This window comes from Pinus tabuliformis, chromosome 5_2 (genome assembly GCF_031772625.1).
Source record: "Pinus tabuliformis cultivar Carrire ecotype Pingquan chromosome 5_2, CPIR1, whole genome shotgun sequence".
NCBI lineage: Eukaryota > Viridiplantae > Streptophyta > Pinopsida > Pinales > Pinaceae > Pinus > Pinus tabuliformis.
In genome coordinates, this window is record NC_142306.1 from 910,157,886 (window position 1) to 910,172,662 (window position 14,777).

Sequence of the window (14,777 nt, forward strand, 5' to 3'; positions counted from 1 at the left end):
GCAATTCCCCTTTATTGATAATAAACAATATATTTGAAGAATATTGTTCCATCTATGTCTCACAAGTGTGCTGCATGAATGGGTATTCAAGATTGTTGTCACGATCCTATGATTGTAGGATCAATCAAGTGTGCAATTTACATCTTTGAAGCCAATTTGTTTCCATGGTGTTTTAATAAAACATTATAATATATAAATATAATTAATATTAATATTAATATTAATATTAATGAGAGATTAATATAATTATTATTGTAATTTTTAATTTAAAAGTTAACGGAAGTTAAAATAAAATAGTTTTGAAAAGGTCAATTTTTATTTAGTTAAACTATTTTAAAATAACTAAAAATGGTAAAATTTATAAAATTAATTCAAGTTATTGTCTTGTATCATAGAAATGTCACATAACATGGTTGGGACAATTATAAAAAGTTTATATTTAGTAAAAATCAAAAGAATTTGGAAAAAAAAAGAAAAGAAAAAGAGAGCTTCATTTAAAATGTGTTGGATAGTGTTTAAAAGTGTATAGTTAGTTCATGGTGAGTTCAGAAACATGATTAAGGATTTACAATTGTAGCAATAATTGAGCCTATAAAATATCTAATTTATGAAATAATTTCATTGTAATTAGTATGTCTATCTTCAGTCGTGCTTGTTTTTCTACTTTCATTTGTTGTTTATTTTGTTGTCATCACAAACATAACAATCCACTATTATAACTTCATTGTAAGTGTTATCACTCAAGAAAAAAAAAAAATAGTTTAAATTCTGAACATCAATTTTTTAAATTTGTCAAAAGGTTGGTGTCAGTTTTGGGCCTAGTCTTTTCATCTTGTTTTAGAGTCTTGTTAGTATGTCAAATGGGGTCAATTCTCTGTTGTAGTCCATCACTGGTCTCACACCGCACCTAAGCTCCATATGCCCATCCTATTTTAAAGTTCATAGCGCAGAAACCTCGGTTTAGGTGATTTCGTAGCAGAAAACACCGATTTTGCACTAACTGCGCTACGAAATGGGGAATTCGTGCTGATACATAACACATCTCACCCCAGCTGTCATATTTTCTGCAAGAATTTTATGGGGATAACATGTGCAAGGTCTTACATGTCGGTCTTGACACGTGTTCTGTAGCCTTCAAATTTGATTCTTGCCTGTACTATTCAAATCGAGATTTCCATCCAAAACCAAATTTGAAAATTCTCTATTAAGACCGAAACTTCTGATTCTGGTTTCGATTTGTGATCAATCTGGCAGTATGACTTTTGGGAAGAATGGGCTCTTGTCACCTTCCTTTGTTTCTAATTTGCAAATTGTCTTGAAGAACAGAAAGAAAAAACCCCCAAAGGTGAAGGCGTTTCTAGCGGTAGTAAGTGACATCACAGCTCTTGTCGCTCTCAGATTCGTGGTTCACAACCATGATAATCTCTTCGTTGCTGCCGAAGCAACACATGCTGTGGGCATCTCTGTCTTGATCTACAAGCTCTTCAAGGAACGGAACTGTGCAGGCTTATCACTTAAATCTCAGGAGCTTACTGCTATATTCTTAGCAGTGAGGGTGTACTGCAGTTTTGTTATGGAATATGATATACACACAGTGCTTGATTGTGCAACATTAGTCACCACTTTGTGGGTGATTTACATGATACGTTTCAAGTTGAAGGTAACACATGATGAAGATTTGGATAATTTTCTGATATATTATGTGGTGATTCCATGTGCAGTACTTGCCTTTTTTATCCATCCATCAACATCCCATAATATTGTAAACAGGATACTTTGGGTCTTTTGTGTTTACCTTGAAGCTATTGCAGTTTTACCCCAGCTTCGCGTGATGCAAAATACAAAGATAGTTGAACCATTCACAGCCCATTATGTGTTTGCATTGAGTATTGCAAGGTTTTTCAGCTGTGCACATTGGGTACTCTAGGTTTTGAATAGCCGTGGCTACTTGTTTTACATTGGGCCATGGTTTGTGGCCGTCCATGGTACTTTTGTCAGAGATTGTTCAGACTTTTATCTTGGCAGACTTTTGCTACTACTATGTTCAAAGTGTTGTAGGAGGGCAACTTGTGCTGCGGTTTCCTTCAGGAGTGGTGTGATTTCAATCTAATGGCTCCGCTGAAGTTTCTATGGAACTGGTGTATGCTTTGGATCTGGTGCCAAAATGTGCTTTTCTGCAAAAGCAATTACTTCTTGCAGCAATTGACATAGCGGATGCAGACTATGCTGCTATCTTGGGTGTTATTGGTCATGAGTATTTCCACAACTGGACTGGTAACAGGGTAACATGCCGGGATTGGTTTCAATTAAGTTTAAAGGAAGGACTTACAGTTTTCAGAGATCAGGAATTCTCATCTGACATGGGCAGTCGTGCTGTTAAGCGAATTGGAGATGTGGTGAAGCTTCGTAATTATCAATTTCCTCAGGATGCTGGTCCCATGGCTCACCCTGTGCGTCCACATTCATATATCAAGATGGACAATTTCTATACTGTAACGGTGTATGAGAAGGGAGCAGAAGTTGTCAGGATGTACAAGACCATGTTAGGGCAATCAGGGTTTCGTAAGGGAATGGATCTTTATTTTCAAAGACATGATGGGCAAGCAGTAACTTGTGATGATTTCTTTGCTGCTATGCGTGATGCCAATAATGCAGATCTTTCAAATTTCTTGTTATGGTATTCACAAGCGGGAACTCCTGTTCTAAAAATGCAATCATCCTACAACTCTGAGGGAAATACTTATACACTTAAGTTCAGGCAAGAAATTCCTCCTACTCCAGGTCAATCAGTGAAAGAACCGATGTTTATACCTGTGGCCGTTGGGTTGCTGGATTCCAACGGAAAAGATCTGCCTCTTTCATCAGTCTATAATTGAGGATCTCTGCAGTCCTTTACTAGTGAAGGTCATTCCGTTTCAACAGTAATCCTCTGTATTGAAAAGGAGGAAGAAGAGTTTGTCTTTGTTGACATTCCTGAAAGACCAATTCCCTCTGTACTACGCAATTATAGTGCTCCTGTGCGTCTTGTTTCAGATATCACTGATGATGATTTGTACTTTCTACTTGCACATGATTCAGATGAGTTTAACCGGTGGGAGGCTGGCCAGACATTGGCAAGAAAACTCATGCTCTCTCTCATAGATAAGGCACAACAGAATCAACCATTGAGTGTGGACCCAAAATTTGTCAATGGACTAAGAAGTATTCTTTGTGATTCGAGTTTGGAGAAAGAGTTCATAGCAAAGGCAATCACTCTACCTGGAGAGGGAGAAATCATGGACCTCATGGAAGTTGCAGATCCAGATGCTGTTCACAAAGTTCGTCGTTTTGTTAGAAAACAACTCGCATCTGAATTGCGTGCAGAGTTTTGTAGAGCTGTTGAAACTAACCGAAGCTTAGAGGAATATGATCCTAATCACGAGAGCATGGCAAGACGTGCTTTGAAAAATACGGCCCTTGCTTACCTTGCCTCATTGAATGAGCCAGAAATGACAGAGCTTGTATTACATGAGTACAAATCAGCTACAAATATGACTGAACAATTTGCAGCTTTGGGTGCTATTGCCCAAAATGCCGGAGATGTACGAGATGAAGTTTTGTCTGATTTCTATCAAAAGTGGAAAGAAGATGCCTTGGTGATCAATAAGTGGCTTGCATTGCAAGCTGTCTCTGATATTCCGGGAAATGTTTTAAAAAAACTCAGCAGTTTCGTAGCGCGCTACGAAACTGCTGTAGGTGATGATTTTAACGCAAACAGACAGTTTTGAATTATGAGCGGGAATTTTGAAAGGGAAACGCCTAAAGGGTGTGCAAACATCAGTTGGAGCAACAATAGTCAATCAGAGCAAGACAGGTGGATGCTTAAAAAAGGTGGAATATTTCAACCCAATTTTAAAATTTCTGTTGTAAAACCCCTTTATCACCGTTCAAGAGGTATCAAACGATTTGCATACAAGGAACTTTTGCCTGAATACATGTTCATCGATGAAGCTTACAACGCATCAAGAACGTGGCATTTTTCCATGTTTTGGGTTATTAAAGGCTAGAAGACATGCTTCTGTACATTCGAACTTTTTGAGGAAAACTGAAGCCGAGAAGCAAGGGAAATCTCCTAATACTTCTGAGCAGTTAAAATATTCAGCGTTCAAGGTCAATTTGGAGCATTAAACATCCAGCTCACCCAAATCGAAAGAAGACCAGGTGTCAAAGAACAAGGAGAAGCCATTATGCATGGAAAATGGAGTTAGAGTCATAGTTAATTTAGAACTCTTAAAAAACTCCAATCAGCACTTTATTGTATTTATTAGTTAGTTAAATAGTTGATAGGTGTCATTAGAAGTAGTTATCGAATTCCCCTCATGCTGGAGGAGGAAGCTCGAATCAGTTAGAATAAGGACTCTATATATAGCTGAAACAACAATGTAATGGAGGTTGGGAAATTTTATAACAAAGCATTGTTTTGGCTTATGTAAAGACAGAGTTTTAGTAATATAATTGGGCTGCTTTACTTCTCAGGATTCATGAAGGATTTCTATGTTCAGAATGTGTGATTTTATCCTTTCCTTAATGTCTTTTACAGTTGCATAGATGTATAATCACTCAGAATTCACTGATTGTGCTCTGATTTCCTGTATGCATTTATGAGCTGTGTTTCCATATGTGTTATATTCTGAATACTCAAATGCTGAATGCCCTGACTTCTATGTAAAGGCAGTATCATTGTTTACTGAGGTGTTGTTGACTCCATAGGCCCAATGGAAACTTGTTTAATGTTTTTCCAGCATCCATATTTATCACAGATATATCACAAAGAGTTAGCCATCTTATCTTAAGTAAAAATCATTAACCCATTTAGAGAGAGCCCTCTTAGGTTGAGGAGGCTAAGCCTCAACCTAAAGTAGGTCTGAAATAGTTACTTGAAGTCTTCCTGGTCAGCAGCCTTCCAGGGCCTGATTTTGAGATAACATTTTGGTGCATCTGCCGGGAGCCTGAAGTCTATTCATTCCCGAAATTTAGAGGCTGAACTTCTGAAGGTAGCAGGAGCTTAGACATCTTTTTGAGGCTGCAAAACTACCTTGGCGACTCCACACATCAAACAATAAATTGGAAGGTGACTCCACTGCTAGAAGATCAGTAGATTGATGAAGTTACAAGATGAATTCCACTGCAAGAATGAATGCCAGGTATGCTCCTATGAATCGCTCTCATATCCCTGGTTTTCCAAATCCTATGCCAAAGGTTGATTGGTTAGAGGATCTTCCAATATTCAAAGATGAAAAGAAAGACGATGCTGCTCTTCATTTGGTTAGGTTTCATATGCATGTGCGTAGTCTTAAGGTTCATTTCCCTGAAGATTGTCTCATGAAGATGTTTATGACCACTTTAGAAGGAAAAGCATGGTCTTGGTATAAAAGTTTGGAAAATGGTTCAATATATTCGCTTGCTAGTTTTCATGATGAATTCTATGAGATGTATAAAGAATGTTATCCTTCCTTATTGCTACTCAAAGATTGATGTAGACATTCTTTAAGTCTTATTCAATAGTTGGAGGATTGTTATGATGATGATGAATTTATGGATGAAGAAATTTTAGAGGCTCTTCATAACAATGCATTTCAACACCAAGAAGAAAGTATAACATCTCATGAAACGCAACATGAAGAGCAGCAGGGGTTTACTTGTGAAAACCATGTTTCATCCTCTGAGATTGATGTAAAGATGCAGCAGACTTCTCAGTCTTCGAATCATAATGAAGATGAAAATGATTACACACAGCAAGAAGAAATACTGGAGGAAATTTTCTATGACCCTCAGGTGGAGGAAAAGGTTGTTCATTTTTTGTGATTCGTTGCAGCAGCTTGCATCAAAGAATGATCTTTATAATGAAGAAAATTACATTGTTTGTGGGCATCATGCAGAAAGGCAGTTGGATAGCACATCAAAGGGGTCTTGTGTGGTTGAGAATCAATTGTCTGAGGATTTAGAGTGTTATGATGGTCATCAAAATAATCATGTCTTCTTTGACCCTATAAGTGAATACATGGCAAAGCTTTGCACACCAGTATTTCATTTTCATTTGCATTATGAAGATCAGGTACATTATAAGTTGATTTGGTCATCTCACTATCATGGTTATTTTGAGGTTGAATGCAGTCAAAAACCTCCAATATCAGAAAGGACAATTGATTGGCTTTATTGGAAGTTTCATGTTCCTTGAGCTACAAGTGGAGATTGCAGCTGATAGGGTAGGTAGGAATATGCAAATAAGCTCAAGGTTGACTGAGCATTTATTTTTTTAGTAGATATAGACTTTTCTCTCCTTCGGTGATCATCAAGCTCAAGCCTGCTAGGGGGGGACATTAAAAGCATTAGAATTTTTGTTGTCCATGCTGCAGCTTGCCAACAAAGATGGCCGTGTTAAAAAAGCAATGCCAACTGGCAAAAGCATTCTCTCACTAACAAGAGGAAGCAAACCAATAGAAGTATATGTACAAGCTTTATTGAAAAACACAAATCGTATGATAATGTATTGCTTTTCACCTTCATTCTTAAGTTCCATTGGCGAGGATGACATACTTTCACATATGAGCTTACATCTTGAACTTAAAAGAAATGCAGCTGGTGTTCCAACTACAGATTCTTCTGGAGTCAATACATGCACAGTTCTACAGTTATTGATTGCTCACAAAAGGCTAATATTCTGCCCAAACAATTCTGATACTGATCTTATTTGCTGTCTCTGTGTGAACTTGATTTCATTGCTTTGGGATCAAAGACAAAATGCAAAAAACATGGCCACTGATATTATCAGGTATCTATTGTTAAATCACCGTGCTGCTTTGGAGGAACTACTGGTATCGAAACCAAACCAGAGACAACCATTGGATATCTTACATGGAGGCTTTGATAAGTTGTTAGGAAATAATCAAACAAAATTCTATGAGTGGCTCGATGCTTCTAAACAAAGTATTTGTAAGGTCTTGGAACAATGTGCTGCAATTATGTGGATGCAATATATAGCAGGTGCGGTAAAATTTCCTGGGGTACGAACAAAAGGCATAGAGGCTCGTCGGAAGAGAGAAATGATGCGGCAGGACAAATATGGATGGATCCTTCATGCTGAAAGTGAATGGCAGAGTCATATTCAACAGCTTGTACATGAACGTGGAATATGGCCTATGAAGAAATCTTCTGTAAATCAAGAACCTGAGTGGCAGCTCTGCCCTACTGAAGGACCCTTTCGTATGCGTAAAAAGCTTGAACGATTGAAGGTAAAAGTAGACACAATCGGGAATGCGCTTCAAAATTTTCAAGAAGACAGGATATTTCCAGCTGAAAAGACTGGATTTGGCATGGATATGAGTGATCCTGATTATGATTCATTTTTCCATCTCTTATCTGCTGGTGGTGCCAATCAAAAACAGTTAAGTTATACTGGTAGAGAGGAAGAGGAATGCTTTTATGATGAAGCAGAGGAGTTCAAAGATGGGGATTTAATTTCTGCTCCAGTTGGGTGGAGTGATGATCAGCACAGCAGTGCTAATGATGCAAGCTTACATTCTGCTCTTGAAGCTGGTGGTAAATCAAGTACAGTGTCACTACATATAACAAATGGAGTACATGAAATGTCTGAGCCTGGTTCAACTAGACAGTCTTCGTCACAGAAAATTGACAATGATCATCAAGTTTAAGCCCGAGGTGAAGGCCCAAGAAGCTAAAAAGGGATGTTTGTCAAGCAAATCTATGTTTTTCATAAAGAGGACAAAGCACTGGACCTGCATGTTCTTAGTGTACCACAGGGGAACACTATCCCAAGTGGAGCCACCTGTTATCACTCAAGAAAAAATAGTTTAAATTCTGAACATCAATTTTTTAAATTTGTCAAAAGGTTGGTGTCAGTTTTGGGCCTAGTCTTTTCATCTTGTTTTAGAGTCTTGTTAGTATGTCAAATGGGGTCAATTCTCTGTTGTAGTCCATCACTGGTCTCACACCGCACCTAAGCTCCATATGCCAATCCTATTTCAAAGTTCATAGCGCAGAAACCTCGGTTTAGGTGATTTCGTAGCGGAAAACACCGATTTTGCACTAACTGCGCTACGAAATGGGGAATTCGTGCTGATCCATAGCACATCTCACCCCAGCTGTCATATTTTCTGCAAGAATTTTACGGGGATAACATGTGCAAGGTCTTACATGTCGGTCTTGACACGTGTTCTGTAGCCTTCAAATTTGATTCTTGCCTGTACTATTCAAATCGAGATTTCCATCCAAAACCAAATTTGAAAATTCTCTATTAAGACCGAAACTTCTGATTCTGGTTTCGATTTGTGATCAATCTGGCAGTATGACTTCTGGGAAGAATGGGCTCTTGTCACCTTCCTTTGTTTCTAATTTGCAAATTGTCTTGAAGAACAGAAAGATAGAAAAAACCCCCAAAGGTGAAGGCGTTTCTAGCGGTAGTAAGTGACATCACAGCTCTTGTCGCTCTCAGATTCGTGGTTCACAACCATGATAATCTCTTCGTTGCTGCCGAAGCAACACATGCTGTGGCCATCTCTGTCTTGATCTACAAGCTCTTCAAGGAACGGAACTGTGCAGGCTTATCACTTAAATCTCAGGAGCTTACTGCTATATTCTTAGCAGTGAGGGTGTACTGCAGTTTTGTTATGGAATATGATATACACACAGTGCTTGATTGTGCAACATTAGTCACCACTTTGTGGGTGATTTACATGATACGTTTCAAGTTGAAGGTAACACATGATGAAGATTTGGATAATTTTCTGATATATTATGTGGTGATTCCATGTGCAGTACTTGCCTTTTTTATCCATCCATCAACATCCCATAATATTGTAAACAGGATACTTTGGGTCTTTTGTGTTTACCTTGAAGCTGTTGCAGTTTTACCCCAGCTTCGCGTGATGCAAAATACAAAGATAGTTGAACCATTCACAGCCCATTATGTGTTTGCATTGAGTATTGGAAGGTTTTTCAGCTGTGCACATTGGGTACTCTAGGTTTTGAATAGCCGTGGCTACTTGTTTTACATTGGGCCATGGTTTGTGGCCGTCCATGGTACTTTTGTCAGAGATTGTTCAGACTTTTATTTTGGCAGACTTTTGCTACTACTATGTTCAAAGTGTTGTAGGAGGGCAACTTATGCTGCGGTTTCCTTCAGGAGTGGTGTGATTTCAATCTAATGGCTCCGCTGAAGTTTCTATGGAACTGGTGTATGCTTTGGATCTGGTGCCAGAATGTGCTTTTCCGCAAAAGCAATTACTTCTTGCAGCAATTAACATAGCGGATGCAGACTATGCTGCTATCTTGGGTGTTATTGGTCATGAGTATTTCCACAACTGGACTGGTAACAGGGTAACATGTCGGGATTGGTTGCAATTAAGTTTAAAGGAAGGACTTACAGTTTTCAGAGATCAGGAATTCTCATCTGACATGGGCAGTCGTGCTGTTAAGCGAATTGGAGATGTGGTGAAGCTTCGTAATTATCAATTTCCTCAGGATGCTGGTCCCATGGCTCACCCTGTGCGTCCACATTCATATATCAAGATGGACAATTTCTATACTGTAACGGTGTATGAGAAGGGAGCAGAAGTTGTCAGGATGTACAAGACCATGTTAGGGCAATTAGGGTTTCGTAAGGGAATGGATCTTTATTTTCAAAGACATGATGGGCAAGCAGTAACTTGTGATGATTTCTTTGCTGCTATGCGTGATGCCAATAATGCAGATCTTTCAAATTTCTTGTTATGGTATTCACAAGCGGGAACTCCTGTTCTAAAAATGCAATCGTCCTACAACTTTGAGGGAAATACTTATACACTTAAGTTCAGGCAAGAAATTCCTCCTACTCCAGGTCAATCAGTGAAAGAACCGATGTTTATACCTGTGGCCGTTGGGTTGCTGGATTCCAACGGAAAAGATCTGCCTCTTTCATCAGTCTATAATCGAGGATCTCTGCAGTCCTTTACTAGTGAAGGTCATTCCGTTTCAACAGTAATCCTCCGTATTGAAAAGGAGGAAGAAGAGTTTGTCTTTGTTGACATTCCTGAAAGACCAATTCCCTCTGTACTACGCAATTATAGTGCTCCTGTGCATATTGTTTCAGATATCACTGATGATGATTTGTACTTTCTACTTGCACATGATTCAGATGAGTTTAACCGGTGGGAGGCTGGCCAGACATTGGCAAGAAAACTCATGCTCTCTCTCGTAGATAAGGCACAACAGAATCAACCATTGAGTGTGGACCCAAAATTTGTCAATGGACTAAGAAGTATTCTTTGTGATTCGAGTTTGGACAAAGAGTTCATAGCAAAGGCAATCACTCTACCTGGAGAGGGAGAAATCATGGACCTCATGGAAGTTGCAGATCCAGATGCTGTTCACGGAGTTCGTCGTTTTGTTAGAAAACAACTCGCATCTGAATTGCGTGCAGAGTTTTGTAGAGCTGTTGAAACTAACCGAAGCTTAGAGGAATATGATCCTAATCACGAGAGCATGGCAAGACGTGCTTTGAAAAATACGGCCCTTGCTTACCTTGCCTCATTGAATGAGCCAGAAATGACAGAGCTTGTATTACATGAGTACAAATTAGCTACAAATATGACTGAACAATTTGCAGCCTTGGGTGCTATTGCCCAAAATGCCGGAGATGTACGAGATGAAGTTTTGTCTGATTTCTATCAAAAGTGGAAAGAAGATGCCTTGGTGATCAATAAGTGGCTTGCATTGCAAGCTGTCTCTGATATCCCGGGCAATGTTTTAAAAAAACTCAGCAGTTTCGTAGCGCGCTACGAAACTGCTGTAGGTGATGATTTTAACGCAAACAGGCAGTTTTGAATTATGAGCGGGAATTTTGAAAGGGAAACGCCTAAAGGGTGTGCAAACATCAGCTGGAGCAACAATAGTCAATCAGATCAAGACAGGTGGATGCTTAAAAAAGGTGGAATATTTCAACCCAATTTTAAAATTTCTGTTGTAAAGCCCCTTTATCACCGTTCAAGAGGTATCAAACGATTTGCATACAAGGAACTTTTGCCTGCATACATGTTCATCGATGAAGCTTACAACGCATCAAGAACATGGCAGTTTTCCATGTTTTGGGTTATTAAAGGCTAGAAGACATGCTTCTGTACATTCGAACTTTTTGAGGAAAACTGAAGCCGAGAAGCAAGGGAAATCTCCTAATACTTCTGAGCAGTTAAAAGATTCAGCGTTCAAGGTCAATATGGAGCATTAAACATCCAGCTCACCCAAATCGAAAGAAGACCAGGTGTCAAAGAACAAGGAGAAGCCATTATGCATGGAAAATGGAGTTAGAGTCATAGTTAATTTAGAACTCTTAAAAAACTCCAATCAGCACTTTATTGTATTTACTAGTTAGTTAAATAGTTGATAGGTGTCATTAGAAGTAGTTATCGAATTCCCCTCATGCTGGAGGAGGAAGCTCGAATCAGTTAGAATAAGGACTCTATATATAGCTGAAATAGCAATGTAATGGAGGTTGGGAAATTTTATAACAAAGCATTGTTTTGGCTTATGTAAAGACAAAGTTTCAGTAATATAATTGGGCTGCTTTACTTCTCAGGATTCATGAAGGATTTCTATGTGCAGAATGTGTGATTTTATCCTTTCCTTAATGTCTTTTACAGTTGCATAGATGTATAATCACTCAGAATTCACTGATTGTGCTCTGATTTTCTGTATGCATTTATGAGCTGTGTTTCCATATGTGTTATATTCTGAATACTCAAATGCTGAATGCCCTGACTTCTATGTAAAGGCAGTATCATTTTTTACTGAGGTGTTGTTGACTCCATAGGCCCAATGGAAACTTGTTTAATGTTTTTCCAGCATCCATATTTATCACAGATATATCACAAAGAGTTAGCCATCTTATCTTAAGTAAAAATCATTAACCCATTTAGAGAGAGCCCTCTCAGGTTGAGGAGGCTAAGCCTCAACCTAAAGTAGGTCTGAAATAGTTACTTGAAGTCTTCCTGGTCAGCAGCCTTCTAGGGTCTGATTTTGAGATAACAGTAAGTTTTCTTATTCACTATTTTCAAGTTCTATTTTTTCCTACCCAATGGCTTGGAGAATCAGAACCTTAACATAGGTAATATGTGCTCAAGTACAAGATATCTATAACATTTGATCTTTTGAATGCCTAAGCAGATTGAAAGGAAGGTAGTTATCGGGCTATGCAAGCAACAAATAATAACCAACATCAATGGACAACTACCAAGTATAATGATTCATGTACATGAAAGGGATGGTGTTAATATTAATAGAAGACACTTTTCAAGATAACAAGTCGCAAATTTACGCATGTAGTTATGGATGCTTACTATGCTAAGCCATATAAGACACAATATAATAATCATTGTTGTTGGCTAGACTATAGACATTCTTACGATGAATTAGCTTGTGCGTAAATATTATATGGTTCCCTGTCCATATACCAATTAGGTGGAAATCGATTTCAGTAACATCACAACCACCACCATTTGGATGCCATTTCTAGGCATCCAATGTTTGCCTAGATTTCCATCCGACAACAAACCTGTCTATCACGTGATTTAGTAGAGCACTAGAAAGCCAATCATCTTGCAACATTTGAGATGATGACAAATTGTTGTTTCCCTTTTTGTATGGGATAAAAGGATAGTCACCATGTAAACTTGTAATCTCGTTATGTGTACTTAGTTTGATGTTATAAGTTGTAACTTAAAGCTTCTTTTAAAAAATAATATAAATTCAATTGCTTCCAAATAAGGATTTAATCCACATAAAAACTAGCATGCACAATCCCCAAAGCCATTGTAACCTCAAAAACAATGATGAATGAAAAATATGTGATTGATTGATCAAAGAATAAAATGAAAAGTAGGAAAGGAAATGAAATACACACAAAGAAATATGACAGATTGCAAAATGATATGATAAAAACCCAACATCTATTAATAAATGAAATAACATAATACTATGGAATACAAAATGGATAGAATGGTGGTAGCTATATCTAGAGAGAGAGAGAGAGAGAGAGAGAGAGAGAGAGAGAGAGAGAGAGAGAGAGATGATGACTACACACATTCACAAAAGCTATTACAAGAAGCCAAATAATTTCCTTCTATTATAAAGAAAGAACTTTAGAGTTCCAAAACCCTAACCCTAGAAGTTGAAGCACCAAAAGGTTTTGAAACCTCGAGGTGGTTAGTTGGTACAACAAATTCCCAGGGGTGCAATGTTTTCATACAATATCTATTTGGGGTGTACACTAGCTCATTGGAAAGAAATAATATGACCCTAGCCCCCTGAATTGCTAAAAAATGTCATTTAGGGCCTCAAAATGTTCTCAGAAGTTTGGGACACAAACAAACCATAGAAAAACTACTAAGAACATATGGAATCATTGAGTTAGTGGAAGAAATGGGTGGCCACTGATATCCACTTGGACCATTAACGTGTGGGTAATTGAGTTATTACATGGACAAGACATGAGTATACTGAAACACACACCTTACACTATGCATGGTCTTGTTTTAGCAACATGGCTATCGTGTCATAAGATTCCAAATGTAGAAGTAAAGGGTGGAATTCCCTTGTGTAAGCATGCCTTTCGCATATTTTATGAATGTGAGATGATTCAAGTTGATGCACACATCATAGCAAGTAGGCTTACAACATAGATGGACCAGAGTCACTATTCTCCAATTGATAAATAATATTCTTCTTATGAAAGAGTTTGCAAAGAATGTTTAAGTTTGACCCAATCCCTAGTAGAATGCAAGGCAATATTGGAAAGTTGATTCATAATGATGCATTGATCTACAATTTCATTGGTAAGGATAGTCACCTAAAATCCTTCTTCCATGAACCATACATATTCCTTCTTAGCTAGAGTAATTAGACTTTAGTTAACTGGGAATAAGATGTGTTTTTGTCATTTCATTGGCACAAGGTCAAGGCTGAGGAACTTTCAATGATAGTTTCAAATCAAGGAATAATTACTTTCCACATCCTTGGATCAATTCAAGTGGTTATCTACTCCATTTAACCCGAGTTTATTGATGACACCATCTATCATGCTAAATCATTACTCTTTATACCCACCAACATTAAGCTAAGGTAAATTACCTTTTTATAAAATAAATATTAGGCATCAAATACCAAGCCTTCCTTGTTGCAAACAAGGATCATCTATAAGTACCTTATATGTTCCTGCCACATTTTAGATTCATACTCTAAGGATATGGAATCATGTTTTGTAATCACAGACAATAAGACATTTCATCATGCACTTTTCTCAGTTTTGTGTCATCTACAATTTATGGATGGTTTTGGAAGTCTCTAGGAAATTGTGGTTGAACCATAACTATAATTCTAGGTTGGAATAACTCTTGAACAAACTACCATAAAAATATTCATTGAGAATTCAGTATAAATAAATAGAATTTTCAAACAATAACTTATCTAAAAGTCCAACAGAGGAAAGAGTTGTGATCACATTTGATATAATGAGTTCAAGAGAGTATAGTTTTTGAGAGTCAATCAACAACTCTAAATTTGTTTTCCATAGAATCTACTTTCTATTTTTTGTGTGTGCAGGAGATTTATTTCCAACGTAGATTTCAAGGGAGTCTATTAGAGGGAAATAAAATGTAATTGTTGAGATGAGTTGGATATGTTTTCATATAAATGAAACCAAAAACAAATATAAAGGATGATGATGATAAGGATATGCTCACATTAACAAT

General features: G+C 37.7%; 1 protein-coding gene and 2 pseudogenes across 1 annotated transcript; all 3 read left to right on the top strand.

Annotated features, from left to right (window-relative positions):
• The first annotated feature begins 1,255 nt into the window (after positions 1 to 1,255).
• On the top strand, positions 1,256 to 1,927 carry LOC149162261 (uncharacterized). The gene has a single exon (XM_089435132.1). It carries the CDS (start codon positions 1,256 to 1,258, stop codon positions 1,925 to 1,927), a length of 672 nt encoding a protein of 223 aa, XP_089291258.1.
• Positions 1,928 to 2,129: 202 nt separating this feature from the next.
• Positions 2,130 to 3,767, top strand: LOC149162262 (puromycin-sensitive aminopeptidase pseudogene; annotated as a pseudogene).
• A 5,455-nt stretch (positions 3,768 to 9,222) lies between these two features.
• LOC149162263 (puromycin-sensitive aminopeptidase pseudogene) lies at positions 9,223 to 10,860 on the top strand (annotated as a pseudogene).
• Positions 10,861 to 14,777: the final 3,917 nt, after the last annotated feature.

Bases quoted from the DNA above. Each gene is read 5' to 3' on its own strand.
- LOC149162261 (XM_089435132.1), top strand. From the start codon at position 1,256: ATGACTTTTGGGAAGAATGGGCTCTTGTCACCTTCCTTTGTTTCTAAT.